The 20,606-nt window shown below is 42.9% G+C and overlaps 1 protein-coding gene across 7 annotated transcripts in view; it reads right to left on the bottom strand.

Annotated features, from left to right (window-relative positions):
- Positions 1–20,606, bottom strand: part of Bcas3 (BCAS3 microtubule associated cell migration factor) — a 486,981-nt gene that overhangs the window by 247,746 nt on the left and 218,629 nt on the right. For all 7 annotated transcript variants that reach the window (XM_057774686.1, XM_057774690.1, XM_057774688.1 and 4 more), the window contains one exon: positions 3,911–4,011. In XM_057774686.1, coding sequence (XP_057630669.1) covers positions 3,911–4,011 — 101 coding nt within the window. The remainder of the gene's footprint in view (positions 1–3,910; positions 4,012–20,606) is intronic.

Genomic DNA, 20,606 nt, shown 5'->3' with positions numbered 1-20,606 from the left:
GTCAGGGTTGTCAAAGACTCTCAAAACATTATAGGCTGTTGCTGATGACCTTGGTTATGGCCCAGATGCAGAATGAAAGTCTCTATTGCTGACCATATACTTCAGAAAGAGGACCCAGAGGGCGTGAATGGGTCTGACCTGAAAGTCTCCTACCTGGGAACTAGCTTTCATGATACCACAATTTGCCATTCAAGCTTCTAAAGGAGGAAAGCAAACCAGCTATGATATCTATGAACCACAACAATGACCAGCAAGGCACAAAAACATTAAGGTCACAATCGTGGCACATATGCCTGGGTGGTTAGCAACAACTCTCTTAAGACTAGACCTGTTTAAACCCTGGACTAGAAGCCTAGCCAACTACCTGAGGCTCATGGGGTCGTGGATCTTGGAGGAGATTCTAGGGCCTCCACTTTCCTAAACTACATTCTCAACATCGATCCTTATGCCCACAGATTAGTTCTCACCCCTCAACAAGGAGACGACTCTTTCAGACAGATGGAGACCATTACAGAAAAACGATAACCTATCAAAAAGTAGAGTTGTCGAGCTATTCCCACATCTAAACCTCAGGGATTATTGAGGCAGGAAGTCTGCTGTGAGATTGTGTATCCAAGAAATGCCCAAGAAGGTACACCAATACATCTCACCTATATGGCTGCCTAAACATGACTTGAACAATAACAACACCAACAGACATGCTAATATGGAAGGGGCGTTCTCAAAAGCCTCACCCAAGACCAAGAACTGCAGGCAACTAAGGAATGCCGAGGGGGAGAGACAGTCCCTCCCAGGAAAGGGCACACACATTGGTTACGCAATATCAAATGGTCAGCCTAGAACTTACATATATTATACAGAATAAGCAGATTATAATCATCTATTTAGGAATAAACACACACACACACCACACAACCCCCCCCCCCACACCACCACCAACTGATGTGGGAGTGATTTCTTTCTAATCTGTTGCTTTCATTGGTTAATTAATAAAGAAACTGCCTAGGCCCATTTGATAGGTCAACCCTTAGGTGGGTGGAGTAAACAGAACAGAATGCTGGGAGAAAGAAGCCGAATCAAGCAGTCGCCATGATTCTCCCACTCCAGACAGACGCAGGTTAAGATCTTCCCTGGTAAGCCAACTCGTGGTGCTACACAGAATATTAGAAATGGGTTAATCAATATGTAAGAGCTAGCCAATAAGAGGCTGGAACTAATGGGCCAGGCAGTGTTTAAAAGAATACAGTTTCCGTGTAATTATTTCGGGTATAAAGCTAGCCGTGTGGGCGGTTGGGTGCCAAGAATGTAGCCCGCCGCCCATATCACAACCACCACCAACAACAACAATTAAAGAAAAAGAGAACACGGATTTTAGAAATGGGGGGTGTGTGCACAGGAGGGTTAGAGGGAGGAAAGGGAAAATATCTAATTGTATTATAATCTGAAGAGAAGTTTCACCTAAAACTGTAGAAATGTACATCGACATATCCACAATATATGCGCCGTATCGTGTATCTAAAACACAAAAATCCCATGCAAGCAAAGGAATTGCAGAGTTGGAGACCTGAGTTGTGGACCCCATGTAGCGAGCTCAGCTTCCGAGGGACTGACCAGGGACTGACCAGGGACTGACCAGGGACTGACCGCATTTGTAAACTCAACGAAGCCAGCATTTACCACAGTGAGGGCATGCAATGGAAGTGACTAAAAGTAATTCTCTCGAGCTCTTGAAAACCGTGCAGCTGTTCTTGGCTCTAGAAAACTAAGACAAGGCCCAAATCATCTCACAGATGAAGCTGAATCCCTTGTACAATACAGCAGCATATTTACATTGCTTCCAAGTTTTCTCACGACTACTTTTTAAGTACACTTTTAAGATTAATTTCTATCTATGTGTATGTATCTGTGTGAGGACACATCACTTGTGTGCAGGTGCCTAGGGAGTCCAGATGATAGCATGGGATCCCTAGGAGCCGGATTAGAGGCAGCTGTGAGCCATCCCATGCGGGAGCTGGGGACTCGGTGCACTGAACTCCTGAGCTGTCTCTCCAGCACTCACAACTATTTTAAATAAAGGAGCTAGTATGCTTTCTCTCATGTAACTGATACCTGATCAAAATGTTTTTTCTACTGTCATAAGCATTGACAAAGGACTCTACACACAGTAAAACAATTCAAAAGTTTTATAAGTATCAAACTCTACGGAAGGGGTGGGACATTGCCAGGATTATACTCAATATTGTAAGAAAAAGGAACAGAAGACGGGGGAACCTGAAAATGGCTCCGCAGATGACCCTGGGAACAACAGCTTCTGCAAATCTTCAGCAAAATCCAACTACTCTTCTCTCAGCCTTGCCATTGCCATATCCACACCTAGGCCTAACCAAACTGGCTCCCACGTGCCTGGAGTCCTCGCCCTGATCCTTTTATATTTAATTACATTTCTCAGATTGCAGTGATTAAGTTTTAACAAAACACAACTGACGCGGAGTGCAAAGGCGTGCGACTTCGAGAGGACACAGGCATCCTGGTCTTGGAAGGATATTCGCACACCCACTAGTGACAGAGAGAACACTCAGAGCAAGGACAGTGATTTCTGATTCTCAGAGCTGCACTCGGCAATGTAAATCAGGCCACAGATAAAGAATTGTGTATATTTTAAGCTCAAAACCGTGAGTGTCACAGAGCCGAGAGGTAAACATATGCCCGTGCAATTCACTGAGGCGCTAGCCAGATGTTGCAGTATTCACACGCTGCTGTGTGCAGGACAAACATATTGTATGCACCTTCACACTGACAGCACACATTACCCCTTCTTCTCAAACAGAGGCTGAATGAAGGACAATGGTTTCTGCGCCAGCACTCTCGGACAAATCCTGATAGCACCAGGAGAGGAAGGACCTCCACATGCCAGAAGATGGGCCGCCATTCACAGGGCACCCCAGCTGGAATAAACATTGTTCCTCCAGTTTCAAGAGCCACTTCTGCTTTTCAGGCTATCCTCCCTGAAAACACCACAAAGAGTCCGACTTCTGTGAGGCACCTGTCTGATAAAAGCTGCCAAATGGGTAATGCGAGACATGTCATTAACCTCCCCAAATGATGTCAGGCTGGAGGCAGACACAACAGCATCTGTAATGAAGTCACTGGAATCGCTCCACTGTGAAATCTGCCCAAGTCACTTTGAAATCAAAGCGCTTCACTTGGAGACGGAGCCACTGGTGGGGTGAGAGTGGCTGAGGGATGCTGTTTTAGGCATGGGGCGGAGGCCATCGGTAACAGCCAGGAAAGGAATTCCAGCCGGAACTAGCAGAAGACAATGCTGACCTCCCCCAACAAAAGCATTTGAACGTTCTGTATGCGCTGCATCAAAGCAGACGTCTGCATGAGCACAGACAAATGTCAGTGAAGTACAGACGTAATATGTACAAGTCAAATATACGTGTGCACTCCTGCAACAGTGCTTCTAAGACATTCTTAATAAGGAAATACTCATAGATCTGGTGACTCACAAAGTGTACCGATTACCTCCACTTTCCTGTAAGGGAAAGAACAGAATAAACACAGATTTCCATTCTCCCTATGGCTCAGCGGCTACGAGCACAGCCTGCTCTTCCAAAGGTCCTGAGTTCAATTCCCAGCAACCACATGGTAGCTCACAACCATCTGTAATGAGATCTGGTGCACTTTCTGGTGTGCAGACAGACATGCAGGCAGAACACTGTATACATAACAAATTTAAAAAAGAGAGAGAGAGACCTGGTCAGTCGTCCTCATCAACTTAGACCACGAAACCCAATATGGACAAGTTCAACAGAACCACCATATATGGGCTACCCATGCAGGCTTTGCCAGGGCATAAATTTCATTTCATTTTCATTGCAATAAATCCAATATATCAGAGTTTTACCTGGGAAAGCCATTCTTCATCTTCCTGTCCACTATGGTCGGAGGCCAAGCTGTCATAGGACCCATGTCGAGTAATGGGGCCGGGACTTCCAGGGGGAAGCGCTACAGGAGAAAAAAAAAGAATTTAAACCTCTTCAAATTGTGCATTGGAAAATCAGATGAGAACATAATCAGCTCAAACAGGTGATATAACACATAAAACACAGGTGCAATTCATGAACTGATGAGCAAACAAGTCTTAGAAAGATGTCCAGTTAACAGTAAACACTGGCCAGGCTGCTGGAAAATGCTGGACCCAGTTACTCAGAAGCTACAGGAAGGGATCTTGTCAGGGTCAGCATGGGCAACAGTAAGAGGCTTCATTAAAAAAAAAAAAATCAAACCCCACAATTATAGACATTTAGTGGTGAGATCCGTGGGAATAGCTGAATCCATCTGAACAGCCAGGTTCACTGAGGAGCTGGCAGGCCTACTTGCTAGGTGACCTGGGACAAATTCCGAGAATACATTCATTACTTTTATCTACAGTGAAGGCATAAAAATGTATGTCTGGGAAACATTTTCAATCGCTGAAAAAAATTCATGTATTAATTAAAACGTTGTCTTTCCTGGCCATTTCGAGTAATTTCCATAATTCTTCAGTACTACAATATAGGTGAAACTAGTCTATATAAAGAGAACCTTTAGTTAGGAAGACCTTACTGGTCTTTGCTCAATTATTGGTGTCTGTGGTTTTGTTGGAAACAGGATTCTACACAGGCTAGGGTGTCTCAAAGTCACTATGCAGCCGAGGAACTTTCTAAACAGGCTAGGGTGTCTCAAAGTCACTATGCAGCCGAGGAACTTTGGACTCTTTTTGAGACAATCTCACTATGTAGTCCTGGCTGGCCTAGAACTCACAGAGATCCTCCTGTCTCTGCCTTCCAAGTCTTAGGGTTAGGTGCACACACTTTCAGGCCTAGTCTTGACTTTGAACTTATGGTCACTCTGCTAGGATTACAGCATCTGTACCCACGCTAGCTTTCTGTAGTGCTAGGAATCTAACCTAGTGCTTCCTACATGCCAGGCAAGCACTCAACCAGCTCAGGAGCTCCTGTTCAAACAACAAAATATTTCTAACATTCACTGAGTTCCAACAGTTACTCAGATTTTGTGTCTCCACACCCCAGTGTTTCTTTGAAGGCACATCATTCCTTATGGCTGTGAATTTTCTCCATCGCTACTAAAAAAAAAGCACTTTTAGATGCAAAGTAAAACTGGACTGAATGCACAACTCCCCAGTCCCCAATCTCCCTTCAGTGAAATCAAGCATTGAGCTAACTGGGAAACAGGACCAAAGAGAAGGCATGGGGTGAGGGGGTGGAAGCAGGAGAGGAGCCATAAAGGACCATGGTTGTAACAGGAAACAATCTCATCATTTCCATGACCAGGGAGATTTGTAAATTCCTCTAGATGCAAAATTTCCTTAGTATAGGCTATTAAAAAGGAAACAAGCATTTTAAATATTCTTAATACAGACTCAATGAAATGCTTACTACATTCCTCCATGAACAGTAAAGGCAATGTCAATCTTGTTTGATGATGTCAAGGAAATGTATGGCGAGAAGAACAAAATTATGTGGAAACAGATCTAACAAAGGAGATGAAGTATGACCCAAGGCAAGATTTTAAAAGACACAAGTTCACAAAACTAGTTATTTGAACTTGTTTCAAAAATAAAGAAATGGCCGGGTGGTGGTGGCGCACGCCTTTAATCTCAGCACTCGGGAGGCAGAGGCAGGCAGATCTCTGTGAGTTCGAGACCAGCCTGGGCTACAAGAGCTAGTTCCAGGACAGGCTCCAAAACCACAGAGAAACCCTGTCTCGAAAAACAAAACAAAACAAAAAGAAAAAAAAAAAAAAGAAATGAGACCTAATTCAGTCATTATGGACAGACATAGTGTTGAAATGTAAGATGTACAATATCCAAACCATTAACTGTTGTTTCTTCAAATCATGGTTCTCTAGCTCTGACATGTTGATATTTAGCATGAAACCCAAATGATCACAAAGTCACACAACTACATTTTTTATGATGGCAAATGGCATCATGAATAAAAGAGTATCCTAACAATTACCCCATTATTATTCCAACAATCTTTGGGGACTAATTCTGGTATATACTGTAAAGACGGTAAGTCAACTGATGTTTTCAAGAGGCAGCTGCCCCCAAATCATTCATCACCTTTGTTTGATTTGAAATTCTTGCCACTGACAAAACCAAGAGGAACTATCAGTTCCCTCTCCTCCCTTAAATTAGTTTTCAAAAAAACGATGGGGTAGCCATGCCTAGGGCCATGAGTCCAATCTCAGCACACAGAAGGCAGAGGATTTCATGCTCTATGCCCCCCAAAATCAGAACATACCATAAAACAATAACAAGAGCTTGACGAGGTGGTAGGTAGCACGTGTTGTGTGGGACAGACGAGAAAAGATGTTAGCGGTGTGTGCTGAGGTCACGTGGAGACCAGGGGACATGGAGCACAGCGAGAGCAGCGACCTGGGAGGTACAGCTGGAGCCGCATGACAGAATGACTACACAGCTGTGAGCAGGCGGAAACCACCTTTCCACAAGAAAATAAAACCTAATGTGGATCTTCAAAGAGACCGTGTGCGTACCACATGCCCTGGACCTAAAATTGTAGCTTTTTCAGAATAAACACTCAAAAAATACTAAGTGTAAGGCTGAAGCTTAGAGTAAGTGACAGCGACAGAATGGTGTGACACCAGGACTTCACGAAACTGAGGACACTATGGTGGCAGGGAGGGCGTAGGGCGAGGATGGAGTGGACTATTGCCGGAACAACCCTGGTCTGGAGCTGGTGGTTTATTGGTTTGCTGCACTATTGTTATCTGGCTGTGGGTATGCTTGGAATTTCCCACAGGGGTGGGAGGAGGATGAGGAAGTAGGGAGGAGGAGGAGGAGCCCCTCTGTCCTCATCTGCTTTACAAAGGAAGTAGTAAATATTCCAAATACACAACACAGAAATGAATTCTTTGTATATGTGAAATACTGACAATAAATAAGTCTCCTTTAAACTGCCAGAAGGGGAAAAAAGGCAAGGCAAGAAAATGAGGAATTTGAACCTCGAACGTCTACGAGGGGATTTAGAAAGGCCTTCTGTTCACTGCTTTCCCAATTAAGATGCCCTAGCAGCAACAGAAGATGGAGAAATTAAAGTGCAGGAGAAATATCTTCCATGTTAACTGAATATCTTTTTTTCTCCCTTATACTTATGGATGTTCTAAACTTCCTCCAAACCCAGTAGGGAGAGTAGTCAGCATTCACTGCCCAAGGAGGAAAACAACCACCAGGGGAAAGGGAAGAATAAATGGAAACTCTGAACCTAGTTGGATGAAAAAAAATCAGAAAGCACACTTGATTGGAGCAGTCTGCACACTTTCCAACCGCTCCTTAGAACTGGAAAGGAAAGCAATCCTGCTGAGTGACAGGTACTGACCGTGGCTGTGAGCACAGAATCTCTACTGTTAAAACTGTATCACTCTTGGATAGAGTGCAGAAAGGGCAGAGCATCTGGTACATGTGCAACAGGAACAGGAAAAGTCCAGAGGACCACAAGGCAGGAAGTAGAAACAAGAATGGATGCTGTGTCCATCAATAACCAATAATCTCATCAGGAACTAGGTCATGCACTTGGTACCAACAAGAATAAAATGTTCTCAAATACATTATGTCAAAATATTTTACACAAAATTTAGATGCAACACTAGAAAGGATATCAATGATGCATTTTTCATACTTCTAATAACATATGTTAAAGTATAATTCAACTATTTATTTATTTATTGGTTTTGGTTTCTCAAGCCAGGGTTTCTCGGTGTATCCCTCACTGCCCTGAAACTCACTCTGTATAAAAGGTTGACCTCTAACACAGAGATCCATCTGCCTCTGTCTTCTGAGATCTGGAATTAAAAATGTGTTCTACCACTGCCCTGCAAAGAACTATCTTAATTTTAAAAGGGGAGTTTTATAAACTAATTTTATATGTAGTTGTGTATCTGAGTGGTGGATGGAGGATGCGAACCATGTGTGTGCCTGGTAACAATGGCGGTCAGATGAGTCAGATTCCTTGGGAGAAGAGTTGTGGTTGTGATCCACCATGTGATGCTGGGGCCTCTAGCTGAGCAGCAAGTGCCGTTCACACTAAGGCAACTCCCCCATCTTTGCTAGCTGGTTATTTATATCAGCTCTTTTTAGGTGATTGACAAACTTGCCAGAGCAATGGCGAAGGAGCGTCATGATGTAAAGTTATCATCTTGTCCCCTACTTTATAGGAATTTATAGTGCACCTTATATGCATGCAAAGGAAGCACTGTCAATTTACTTTACAAATAGCACTTTGAAAACACTGTCTCCACACACAGACATTGGATAAACAGAGAACACCGGGCAGTTATATGGTAACTGTGACCCCAAATGTTTACAGTGTTCTCAGGGAAGCAGGCATGCCGAGAATGAGTAAACAACAGCTCAACAACAACAACAAAACCCCACCTAGTGTACTTTGCTGTCAGAGAGGGATATGTGGGTGAACATATAAATGCATACTTGTATGTATACATTCATATTTCATATGTCACGGGGGCCAATAAAACAAAACAAGTTTGTCAAGTGCTGATCTCTGCAAAATACCCCTTTCAGTCTCGGCCCAAACTGCTTTCGCATTGATAAAACAAAGTAAGTAAAATCATGAAGAGAAAGATGAAATGGTTTGATGACTATATCCCTAGGTCCGACACATACATAAAAATTTCTCAGTAATCAAAGAATATGTCCTGAATTCTATGAAAACTTGGAAGAATCTTGGTTTTGACTTCTGAGGTGTTTTCTGTAGCTGATTACAAAGATCAGTATGCACAGAAGTTTGTTTGTTTTTATTATCTAAAGAAAATTGAGAACACCACCTCCCACGCTGCCAACTCCTTGTGTTTCGAAGTATCACGCTCCGCTAGCCATAATTATGAACCAACAGGCAGCCATGTGATATTTAAACCTCCACCTCTGAGCTCTGCTAAACCCTCATTCACATCTTAGCATGTGTGATGTAGTCGCAGGTTCTAGAAGCAAGTCAGTACTACTTCAGGGGATGCAAATTTCCTGCCACAAACCTGCTGCACTTTCACAGAATTAAAAGGTTTCTAAAATTCCGCCCAAAGAAACAGTTAAAACTCAATAACTTCAGTCCTTCATTAGTAAACCTACGCTGTGCCGAGGACGATGCAGGATTCAGCATTGCCATGAACGTCTCTGTAAGAGAGCAGGAGGGGAAATAGTCCTCTCAGTGGGTTGGGTGTGATTTGCAAGCATTCAGGACAAAGTCAGACATCTTAATGAAATTAAAGGGACATAAGTATTGCTTCAAGACTGAAAAAATGTGTGGTTCTATCTAGTACTACTAAATTAGATAAATTAAAGATTTGCAATGCGTAAAAAAGTTAAGAGGTCAAGAACACATGGGTCATGAGCCCCTTGCATAGAATGCACATAAAGCAATGAGTATTCAAACAGCGGCATGAATGCAGTGTGCGGCTCTAGTTCGTGACAGCAGTGGAAGGAACGGTTTCCTTCAGCTCTTTCTGGGTTTCTGGGTTCTTCTGGGTTTTTCTGTTTTTGTTTTTGGTAACAATAAGAAAACATCTCAAGTGTGGCTCCAAAAGCTCAGAAAACACAGCCGCTCAACAACAGTGAAGGCAGATGGCCAAGTCTGGCCTCCCGACTTTCCCAGGCACTATGAGGCCATCCAGGGTCCTATAGCTAAGTACAATGAGGCCGATATGAGGGTGCCGACCAAACACAACTATGCTCACCCACACATGGCCTCACATTCCAAGTGAGAGAGTCCTATCTACTGTAGAGCTATGTGAAAAACTAAGTGAAATTTAAACCCACTTAAGAACACAATGAAAGGGCCGGGCAGTGGTGGCTCACGCCTTTAATCCCAGCACTCGGGAGGCAGAGGCAGGCGGATCTCTGTGAGTTCAAGGCCAGCCTGGTCTACAAGAGCTAGTTCCAGGACAGGCAGGAACCAAAAAGCTACGGAGAAACCCTGTCTCGAAAATCCAAAAAAAAAAAGAAAAGAGTTCGAGACCAGCCTGGTCTACAAGAGCTAGTTCCAGGACAGGCTCCAAAACCACAGAGAAACCCTGTCTCGAAAAACAAAAACAAAAAAAAAACAAAAAAAAAAGAAAAGAAAAGAAAAGAAAAGAAAAGAAAAGAAAAGAAAAGAAAAGAAAAATTTGAAATCTGTACTGTATATGCATGATGCTCTCTTCGGAGGATCATCAGGAAGGCTGGTGGCTCAACTTTGCGAGCATCACCAAATACTCTTGAGATTCAGCGGCAGAGTGTTTTCTGTACTCTGCAAAGTCCCTACCCCACAGAGGATGATGAAAAGCAGCCACGCTGAAGTCTTTAGTGAGGACTGAGAAGCCAATAATGTGCCAACAGGTTTCAGTCCTTTAAGTTATTTCGGGGAACAATGTGTCTTTTTCTAGCTCCAGAGAACTTTCTGACTTCAATGACATCATGCTGCCCTGAATGAAACAGCTCCTGCTGCAGGCTCACCCAAAGGCCAACAGTGATGAACTCCCATTCAAGGGCAAACTTTCACATATACTGTTTCTTATGAAAAGCAGCATTTCTGTAGCGGCCATACAATATGACAGTGCTCCAAACCGAACCCTGCTTCTGATGAGAAAGTATTTGGGCCTCCAGGGAGAACCAGAGGGCAAATGCAATTTCTTACTGTAGAAATGGAAATCTGCTTTAAAAGCTAAGTCTCCAGTACAAACAACCAAACAGCAAAATGAACAGAGAAGTTCCCAGTGATCCAGCCATGCCGAAAAGGAAAACGTAAGAGCCAAGCAATCTGTGACAGCAGCAGTAACCACACCTCTATACCCTTAAACAGACGCCATTTACATCTTATCCCTCTCTCCACACCTCCCCTGTCCAGATTCCTAAAGTCTCCTTCCATCCCATACTTATCTGCGTGACAGACATTCGTTACTTTTCAATGACTAGGGGAAAAAAGGAAAAAGGCACCAGCTACAAAGTCATACACCAAAAATATCCAAAGAAATGGTTCCTATTAGAACCCACTCACTCTGTTACAGGCGCTGTAAGTGGGGAGCCAGGGAGCACACTCAATTTTACAGAGGCGCTCCCTCACTGAGGGCCTGCTTATCAGTAGGCATGCTTCACAAGAGCCAACAGCAGTGTAACAGTACATACAGGAACAAGCTTCTCCCACGTTTATATTAAATGGATCAATGATCTTCCCTGCACCCTGGCCCAGGGGTACCATAGATGTTCGCTAATTAATTATTAAAGTTTTTTGCATTTAGTCATTGCACATCTCTGGTTTCACTTTCCTTTTCTTCCACATTCCCAGAAGAACAATCACCAGCAATATATAATTAGAAAAATGACATATTCTTATTGTCTATAAGAGAATCCATTTCCCCGAACAGCCTTCAACTCCCGGTACATCTTATCCCTCTCTCTCCAGTTTCCTTTCCAGATTCCCAAAGTCTCCTTCCATTGCATGACTAAAGGACCTCTCATTTGTTATTCCTGTTGCCCCAGAGGTCATTTTACATTGTGTGTCTGGACAAATGATATCTGGAGGCAGCCTGGCAGGGCTCACAATTTCGTTTTACTACTCAGCATGACGGTAAAGATCTCATAAAATGAAGAAAACAATAGAGCCTAATGGACTGGTATTCTTGGCCAGATCAGCAACTCTGCTGAGCAAAATTTCCAAACCATCCCAATGTGCAACTTAGAATGGAATAAACAAGAGTGTGGCAATGTCTTTAGGACATCTGCAACTAAAGTCCCTACTGGCAAGATACCCACAATGCCAACTTAACATGTGCACCGGCAACTCAGTCAGCAGCGAACCTCAGCACAGGCACATTAACTCAACAACAGCAAGGTAAAGTCCAGCCTGCCTGCAGTAACGAGACGGTCTTGCTTAGCGCTTGTGGAGTGAGGCCATGGCTCTGGAGTATAAACAGCAGCACGAGACTGCTTCCTAATGCTCATCTGCAAGCACACACGACTTACCTTCTGGGAGGTAGTGAGGATGGTTAGGGGACAGGGAGGACTTTCCAGTACCTGTATGTTGGTACATTAGAAGTGGTGTAGACCGTGTACCTACATAAAAGTAGGTATTTAGTAGAAAGCTGTGCAAAAAGAGAACTACAGTAAGGTCAGCAGAGCAAGTCCAGCCCAAGGAAAGGAACCGGAAAGCAATCAAATGCACCGTGAGGGATGACTGCCACGGTGTGGAAAACCAAGTGACTCATGGTGTCTTCAGTCACGTGTCTCAGCAGCTTACCAGGTGTGACAAGTTTTCCTAAGACAAGGTGATACTTCTCATTTTGTTTACATAACATGTCTGCATATTATGTCTGCACATTAACATTTCTATATTTACAAAAATATCAAAAAAAGACCAACTTTATTCCATTTTCAAACCTGTAATATTGAAGTGTTTCAGCTGAGAGGAATGGTTACCTGCTGGTCTACAGAGTGAGTTGCCTGAGCAACACCATGAGACTCAACTTTATAAAAAGTGAAAAAGGGGGGCGAGTCAGATGGCCCAGTGGGCAACAGCATTCGCGGCCAAGGCTGATGATCAGAGCTCCATCAGGGAACTTACGGTGGAGAAAGAGCCAGTTCTCCTCAGACCTCCAGGAACAGGCCAGCATGGGTACCGCCATAGCACCACCATGGGGTTTTGGCGAGGCATGGGTCAGGGAATGGGGAGAGGAGGAGTAGTAAAAAGGGGCCTAGGGACATAGCTCAGTAGTAAAGCTTTGGTCTAGCATGTACAACTCACTCTGTAGACCATGATGACTTTGAGATTGCAATCCTCCTGCCTCAGCCTCCCATGTAGCTGAGATTACAGGTCAATGAGTCCAGGTCCAAGAGCAGCTCATGATTCTTCATAAAATTTAGACTTGGGTACTTCTGCCTCCAGCAGGTAACCATTCCTCTCAGCTGAAACACTTCACTCAGTAGGAAAGCTTTGGTCTAGCATGTATTCAATCCCTGGTACAGGGGGAGAGAAAGAGGGGAGAGGCAAGGGGAGGGAGTTGTGGGTAGATATAGACACAGGCTGGCCATGAGTAAAATCCTTAACAGGGGGGAGAGGAAGAGGGGAGAGGCAAGGGGAGGGAGTTGTGGGTAGAGATAGACACAGGCTGGCCATAGGTAAAATCCTTAACAGTAGCAACAGCCTCACAACTAAGTAGTTTAACTCACACACCTGCATTTGAGATAAACTTCTTTCAGCAATAATCAATTCTTTATTCTACATTCAGAGGTTATAAAAGTGCCATACTTTATAAGAGAATAAGATTAGAAAGGGTTTATTTGAATTAATGGAAAGAAAAAGAACCACCCCCTTGGCTCTTTAATATGTAAACATCAAGATTTTGCTACAAAAAGCAAACTTTGGGATATCAGAGCACTTTTCTCAGTGGTCTGGGACTGATCACCAGCACCACAAAACACACCCACAAAAACAAACAAATACGAAACAGAGCAGGGCGACAAGTTGAAAAGGGGTGGGAAGCATTTAGAAAAGCAATCATTTTGCACAGAATGAATGCAGCTTCTTCCATGCTTTACTTGTTTATTGTCTAATACTATTCTAGGAAAGTCTAGGTCATTATACAGCAGAAAGAACTAAACAGGTATTTTCTCTTGCCTAAGCAAAAGAGGCAAAGTTGTCTTGGCAAGAAGAAACGCTTTTAGACCTTGAAGACACCAATATTTTCAGCTCATCCATAGGAATGTATTTCAGAATCCTAAATCATCATTATGGTTACACTATATGTTTAAGTCCAAACAGATCCGTGACACACAGAAGCAAGAGGGTCGAGCTGACTAACAACCACCTACAGGCTCCTTCTGAAAGCAAGAGAACATTTCCCAAGGCTTGATCCTCTTCTGGCACACAGCGCGAGCCACTTGGAGCTCTCCAGGCCTCCGCATTCACCTCACCTGCAGCTCTAAAGTCATCAGCAGATGCAGAGTAAAACAGTCACAGGGAAAAGCACCGAGAAAGACTTTCCTCTGCCTCTGTGTGCGCACGCACATGCAAACGTTCCCCAGGAAACAGAAGCATGAGCAGGTTACAGGTAGATCCACAAAACATCTGTTGTATTCTGTGTGTGTTTGACCATTTATATAACTACTTTTCCTATCTTTATTTTTATGGGATGCTGGGAATCAAACCCAGGAATTTTTGCATACCAAAAACTGAAATGTAGCCACATTCCTAAAACTTTTCAAAAGTGTTTCAGACATCTGAGAAGAACCTGCTCAATCACTGCTCACATGGAGACTGGTCCACCGTAACCTTGAATGAGCTATACAGACTAGCCTCGATTATTCGGGGAGCTACAGATTAAACAGATCAGAATGGCATCTTTTTAAAACACTTCTTCATGTGCTTTCTGTGCCCATGAGCTCTGATTCCCATGCCCATGGCTGATGCTTGGTTTTTGACTTCTAACAACCTTCTTTTTCCTCCCTCCTCTATCCCTCCTTTCCTGTTCTATCCTTCTTGTTTTCTGCCTCTCCAACTTTTCTTTTTCGTTCATGGCACTTTAATTTTCTCTGAATATTAAGATATCAGTATTATATGATTTTCTTAAAATTGTAATTAAAAAAACCATAGAGTGAAAAATGAAAGCCATTCTACTCCCTCTCATTCAATGAAATAGAGATTGAAAAAATAATCTTCTTCTGACACTTCAAGAAGCTTAATGTTAAGAGTCTACTCATCTTAAGATAAAGCTTCTGAGCCTTAAGGCAAATATCCACAGAACATTCTAGAAATTAGCCTTTCAGCACAAATGGACAGCAAAACTCCTTACAAGTTACTAGGAGAATGAAGATGATCAAAGTTCAAAGACAGAAGAGTAACAATGGATTTGCATTTTTGATAAGAACTGATAAATAAAACGGTTTCTGTTAAATGCTTGGGAAAATTCACACACTACTAGAGAGGCACACTTGCTAAGTGGCCTGTTCAGATCTGAGAAGCTGAGACCGACAAAGATGCCTTCTCTGTGCTGCTGCTGTGTTACCACAAAGCATTGCTGGCTGCAACACTCAGCTGTGCCTGTTATGAAGTCCTGGGAGCGTCAGAGCCAAGAACTCCAAAAGAAGCATGGGTTGAAACTGGACTCTCTGAGCATGGCGGACAATGAAGGCTGATGAGAAGCCAAGGACAATGGCACTAGGTTTCGATCCTAATACATGAACTGGCTTTGTGGGAGCTTAGCCTGTTTAGACGCTCACCTTCCTGGACATAGATAGAAGACCTTCGTCTTCCCGCAGGGCAGGGAATTTGGACTGCTCTTCAGTATCGAGAGGGAGGGGGAATGGTGTGGGGGGAGGAGAAGAGGAGTGGGGATAGGGGGAGGGGAGTGGGGGGGAGGGGGCAATATTTGGGAGGAGGGGAGGGAAATGGGAAACGGGGAGCAGGTGGAAATTTTAATTAAAAAAGAATAAAAATAAAAATTAAAAAAAAAAAAAGAACTCCAAAAGAAAGGAGGGGGCACAACGGCTTCTAAGGAAGCAACCATCACACCTCTCGTCCTATCCGAGCTACATGAGGTGTTTCCAAGGAGCAATCTCACTTGACAATCCTACAACAGAGGGCTCATTGACTTCCATTTTTAAAAGAAGGCAAGAATACAGCAAATTATTGCAACTGTTACCATTATTTTGGCATTATTAGGAGTGGCCCCGAGTTTCTCCTCTGCTGACTCATGACACTAGCTGCAGGGATAATGCGAAGAATGGATATACTGTTGCAGATGTATGTAGAGAAACATAGTTTTTTGTAAAGAATAGCAGATACCTTTGAGTCCATCATTAGTTAAATATTAACATTTCCTGTTAGAACATAAAAGGTGGAGAATAGCAGATGACTGGGCTCAGCTGTGGAGGTTGACTGGGATCCCCTCCAGTGCCTGGGGCACTATGTCCTTTTCACTGGGTAAGCGCCTGAATTGCTTTTTAAAGGGTTGTTTAATTTCATGTGTATGGCTGTTTTGCCTATACGCATGTATTTGCCCATGTGAGTGCCTACAGGAGGTTGTAAGCTGCCACGTGGGTGCTGAGAACCAAACACAGGTCCTCTCCAGGAACGCTAAATGCTCTTAACACTGAGCCAGTGCTGCAGCCTCCTAGGGTCTGAAATTTGGGTTCAGGAAGTTACAAGAATCTTGGGCAGAGAGCATCCCAGTTCTTCCAGGTGCGAAGAGGTTTTCACTGCTTAATTATCAAGACGAGGAACCCGAGGCACAGAAACTAGTAACTCGAGGATCCATATAGGAAAACAAACCACCTCTTTCCAAATTTCCTATCCCCAAACTAAAAGCCCTACCTTCTGTGTGAAGTGAAGCAAGAACAGACACAAATTTAGAGCAAGCACAATTGAGAATAGCCACAAGGGCTGAGCTATGAGGTTCTCCTGGTATTTTCTGGAGTATCAGAAAAGAATTCCTGGGCCATGAGTCAGGATAGTTTTTACATAGTGGGAAAATGTTAAGTCATTCACAGGAGAGCAGCTGGGAGAAGCTGCTCCGTTAATAGCAAAGAGGTGTAGATGCACACGGAAGACACAATACTGGGAGGAGAGATCTCTGCTGTAGCAAGATCCATATTTATATGATTACATTTCCCATAGCTGAGAGCAGCTATAATTAATGGATTTCCCCTCCCTCTTAATGCAGCCATTTGTCATTCAAAAACAGAATGCCCAATCAATTTTGATGTATTAGTAAGCAGTTTGTCAAACAGTGCTATAATCCAGTTAATATATTAATTCTTGTCATGGAGCGAATGCTAACTACTGTTAGGTTTTCTGTGACTGGTTTGGAGAGAAAAACCTATCCCTGAATTCTGCTCATGCTTAAGCCATAAATCTCCTTCTTGACCCATGTCTGTCTGTGAACTCTGAACTGGAAACAAAACTATTAGCGATGCAGTGCATCCTGGAAGCTGCTCCAAATTCATAGCAGAAAAGGAACCTGGAGGTTTCCAAACTCCTCGATGGTAGAGCGGGTCACTGGTGGCTGGGCGAAAAGGCTGGAATCACCAACAATCCGAGTCTGTGAGGGATGACGGCTCAGCCCACTCACCGTATCTAAGACAGTATGTATTTCTCTATCCACAGACGTAAAGTCAGAGTTGGAAACAAACGTAAAGTCAGAGTTAGAAACAGAATTTTGAATTAGGATGAGAAAGAATACATAGAGAACCCTAAGCTCACCTGTGCATCAGGCGCTCACTGTCCCATTTCAGAAACAGGGAAGAGCAAGGGGGAAAGCGGCCAGATTAAACTGCCACAAGAATGTGTATTCATTTAAAAACCTGCAGTGTAAACTAGTCCCCTGAAGCATCAGACATCACATTGTTTTATGACCGCTGAGAAAGGTGCCCTATATGACAGAAAAGCACACTGAATATTTTTCTATGACCCAGAGGGCAGAGGTCACGTATTATAAATGGATAATGAGACCTAATGCAGTGCTCTGAGGATGGACAAAGAAACGGTCTATCTAGAGCCCCTGGTGGATTGGTTGTTCAGGCTTTTATTTCCTCTGCACACTTAATGGAGTCAAACAATTGACAGGAATTCTATAGAGAAGCTAAAACTGAGAGAAATGGATGTATTCTAACTCTGACAGACGCGTACAAATAGTGATCCCGAAATGGCGCCAGAGCTCCGGCTACCACGGACAGAGCCGATGGCTGCAGCATTGCCCTAAATTCCCACTTAGTGTTTTATTAGCAATTAGCCTCGCTGATGGAAGCAATGACATATCAAACCAGGAGCTCCTGCCAATATCAACCCATTACGGTACTGCAGGTAAGCCAAGCACTGCCATTAGAGTTCAGTCCCAAATTTTGGAGAAAACGGTGAACAGATACTGTTAGTACCCTCTCTTTCTACTCCTACCCGACCATGATGAAGCACAGCCCATGGCAGCAGGATCTATTTTAAACCATAAATGTAACTGGCACAGAGTAAATGACATCAGATGCACAGATCTTAATGGACTACAGACTTCTGACCAATATTTTTCCGTATCACAATCAATGTCCTGTACCAGTTAAATCTGCCAATCCACTGTAATAAATATTAGTATCATCTATGGAAAAAAGTTGACTCTGAACTATATTTGGAAAAATAGCAGGCTGTAAAATACTCTGATAGAGCAGGGAGCTTCTGTAAGAACCCAACGTGGAATTCCATAACATTATCAGATGCTAATAAGTTAGCAGAGGCCTTCTGTAGACACTTGCCCTTTGTTTCATACTGACAACAATGTGAATGCATGCACAAAAATTATTTTGACAATCTAGGTAAAGACCTGGAAATAAATATAAGCACATATGCTAAATGCAGAGGTTGATACAATGCAAACTTTCAAATTTATAGTGTTTACAATCAACTATTTCATACCATTTTAAGAATGAGAATCAACAATGTCATAAGGTTCATCCAAGCTACAAAACACTCATGTGGTCCAAATAAGACCCGATAGATCTCAACTTTAGTTTCTTACAGAAAAGCACCATTTTCTGAAAATGACCTCTCTATGGAAAGACACATGCCAACTGAAAACGTTTAAATAAGGAAATATCCAACTGTAAAACTCTACTAAGAATCTATCTGGACAGGGCAGCACGACACACCCCGTGGCCAACAATGGACTATAAATACTCTTTAAATAAGCCCTACATTACAAGTTTCCTCTACAAGACAAAAACATTTCTCTCTTCCTTTTCCACCTCTCCCCAGCACTGGGCAAATATTTATAATGGACAATGCAAGGAAACATTGCTGAGTGCCTGCACCATCCTTGGGACACACGGCAACAGAAATGCAACCCAGGATGTCAGACTAATAGAACATGGCACAGAGAGAGAGCGGCTCAGAGGAAAACTGTTCGTATTGGCTGCTTTCCCCCAGCACTGGCAATGTCAATCACAGACAAGAGTGACGTGAATGGCGCCTGCCTCTCTCTCTGTCTCTCTGTCTCTGTCTCTCTCTCTCTCTCTCTGTCTCTCTCTGTGTGTGTGTGTGTGTGTAAGGCAGGACTAACCATTCTGTGTCTGGAGTACACATGTTCACAAGGGATATCTCTACTGAGCTGCAAAAACAGTGGAATTATAATTCACCCAAACACATGAGTTAGACCTGGAATAAGATACTGTGATGCTTTATATGCTAAGGATTTCATGTTCTGGGCCAGCAGTCACAATTTATTGGGAGAATAAAGATGCTTAGACTCTAGTGATTCCTGACTTTTTTTAAAACTTGCATTGATTCTTCGTGGATTTCATATTATGCATTCCTATCCCATATATCTCCATGCCCCCCGAATCTGCCTTCAGCCCTTGAAAACCACCCCAAAACAAAATAAAATTTAAAAGAAAAGCAAAACACCTTAAAAAAAAAAAAACAGAAACAAAAATGACAGAGAGAGCTTTCGTGTGTCCCACTGATCAGTTTACTCGTTAGTCCATTCATCTTTACTGGCAAATCTTCATTGCCACGAGTCTGGTTTGAGGTCTCTCTCTAATTTTGACTTTTCATTTTGTACATTCTTCATCCTATACCTTCTACCCCATCCTAAGTCCAAGCTACCACTTATCTGGTAACTATCCCTTTTCCTTTGAAAATTTAAAGATGATAGAGAAACAGAAAATGAACTACACGTAAAATGAAATGAAGCTCAACACTAGATCTAAAGGAAAACATACTTTTGCAAGCATGGAGGACAGGAGGCCTCGGTGGATCCGGTGCTTGTGCTGTAAGCATGAAGACCTGAGTTCTATCTCTAGCACCACTGGGGGACAGGAGGAAGAAAACGAAGGAGGCATAGTAGGACTAATCTTTTGGAGGCAATTGCTCAATAGAGATACTCCGGGCCTAGGTATGGTACATTAGCAGTCAAGATTAGCCATAATATTCTCCTATGCATTAATATGTATTCAAAAAGATATTCAAAAATATGTGTAAGATCATTAGTGAAGTTGTAGTCAAAGTTGCAATGGATATCGTAAGGTATTGGCACTGTCAAGACCCTGGGATATCCACACTAGGGATAATTGGCAGGCATGGAATATATATCTGACAAGACAAGTGGGGTGTGTGTGTGGGGTGGGTGTTTTGCATGAGGCAGAGAAAGAAAATAGGAGCCACCCAAGGCCTGTGAAGCCTGGAAGACTGTGAGGGAGTACAGATACTGGATATGGTGCCATTTACAATACTGGATTCTGGTTTTGCTTTGATCTGATTATGACTGTGTCCCTATCTTTTGCTTTTTAAATAAGAAACTATGTACCGTTTTTTTATTTTACAGGACTTCATAAGAGACTTTCAATGTTATAATTAGAACTCAACTCTTAAAGCACTGAAATTCTTAAAGACTATGGGAGTACTTTTAAAATTGCATTGCACTTTATAATATGATACAACTGTGAGACCCTGGGGATCAATAAGAAAGGTAAGGTTCCAGCTTGATAGGGATGTATCTGTGTGTCAGATTCATCGAACTGACACAGGTTACTTGTTATGTCTAAACTCGGTCAT

Source organism: Chionomys nivalis, chromosome 7 (assembly GCF_950005125.1).
Source record: "Chionomys nivalis chromosome 7, mChiNiv1.1, whole genome shotgun sequence".
NCBI classification, from domain to species: Eukaryota; Metazoa; Chordata; class Mammalia; order Rodentia; family Cricetidae; genus Chionomys; species Chionomys nivalis.
Note: the sequence above shows the minus strand (reverse complement) of the source record. Positions and strands in the feature narration are given on the sequence as shown.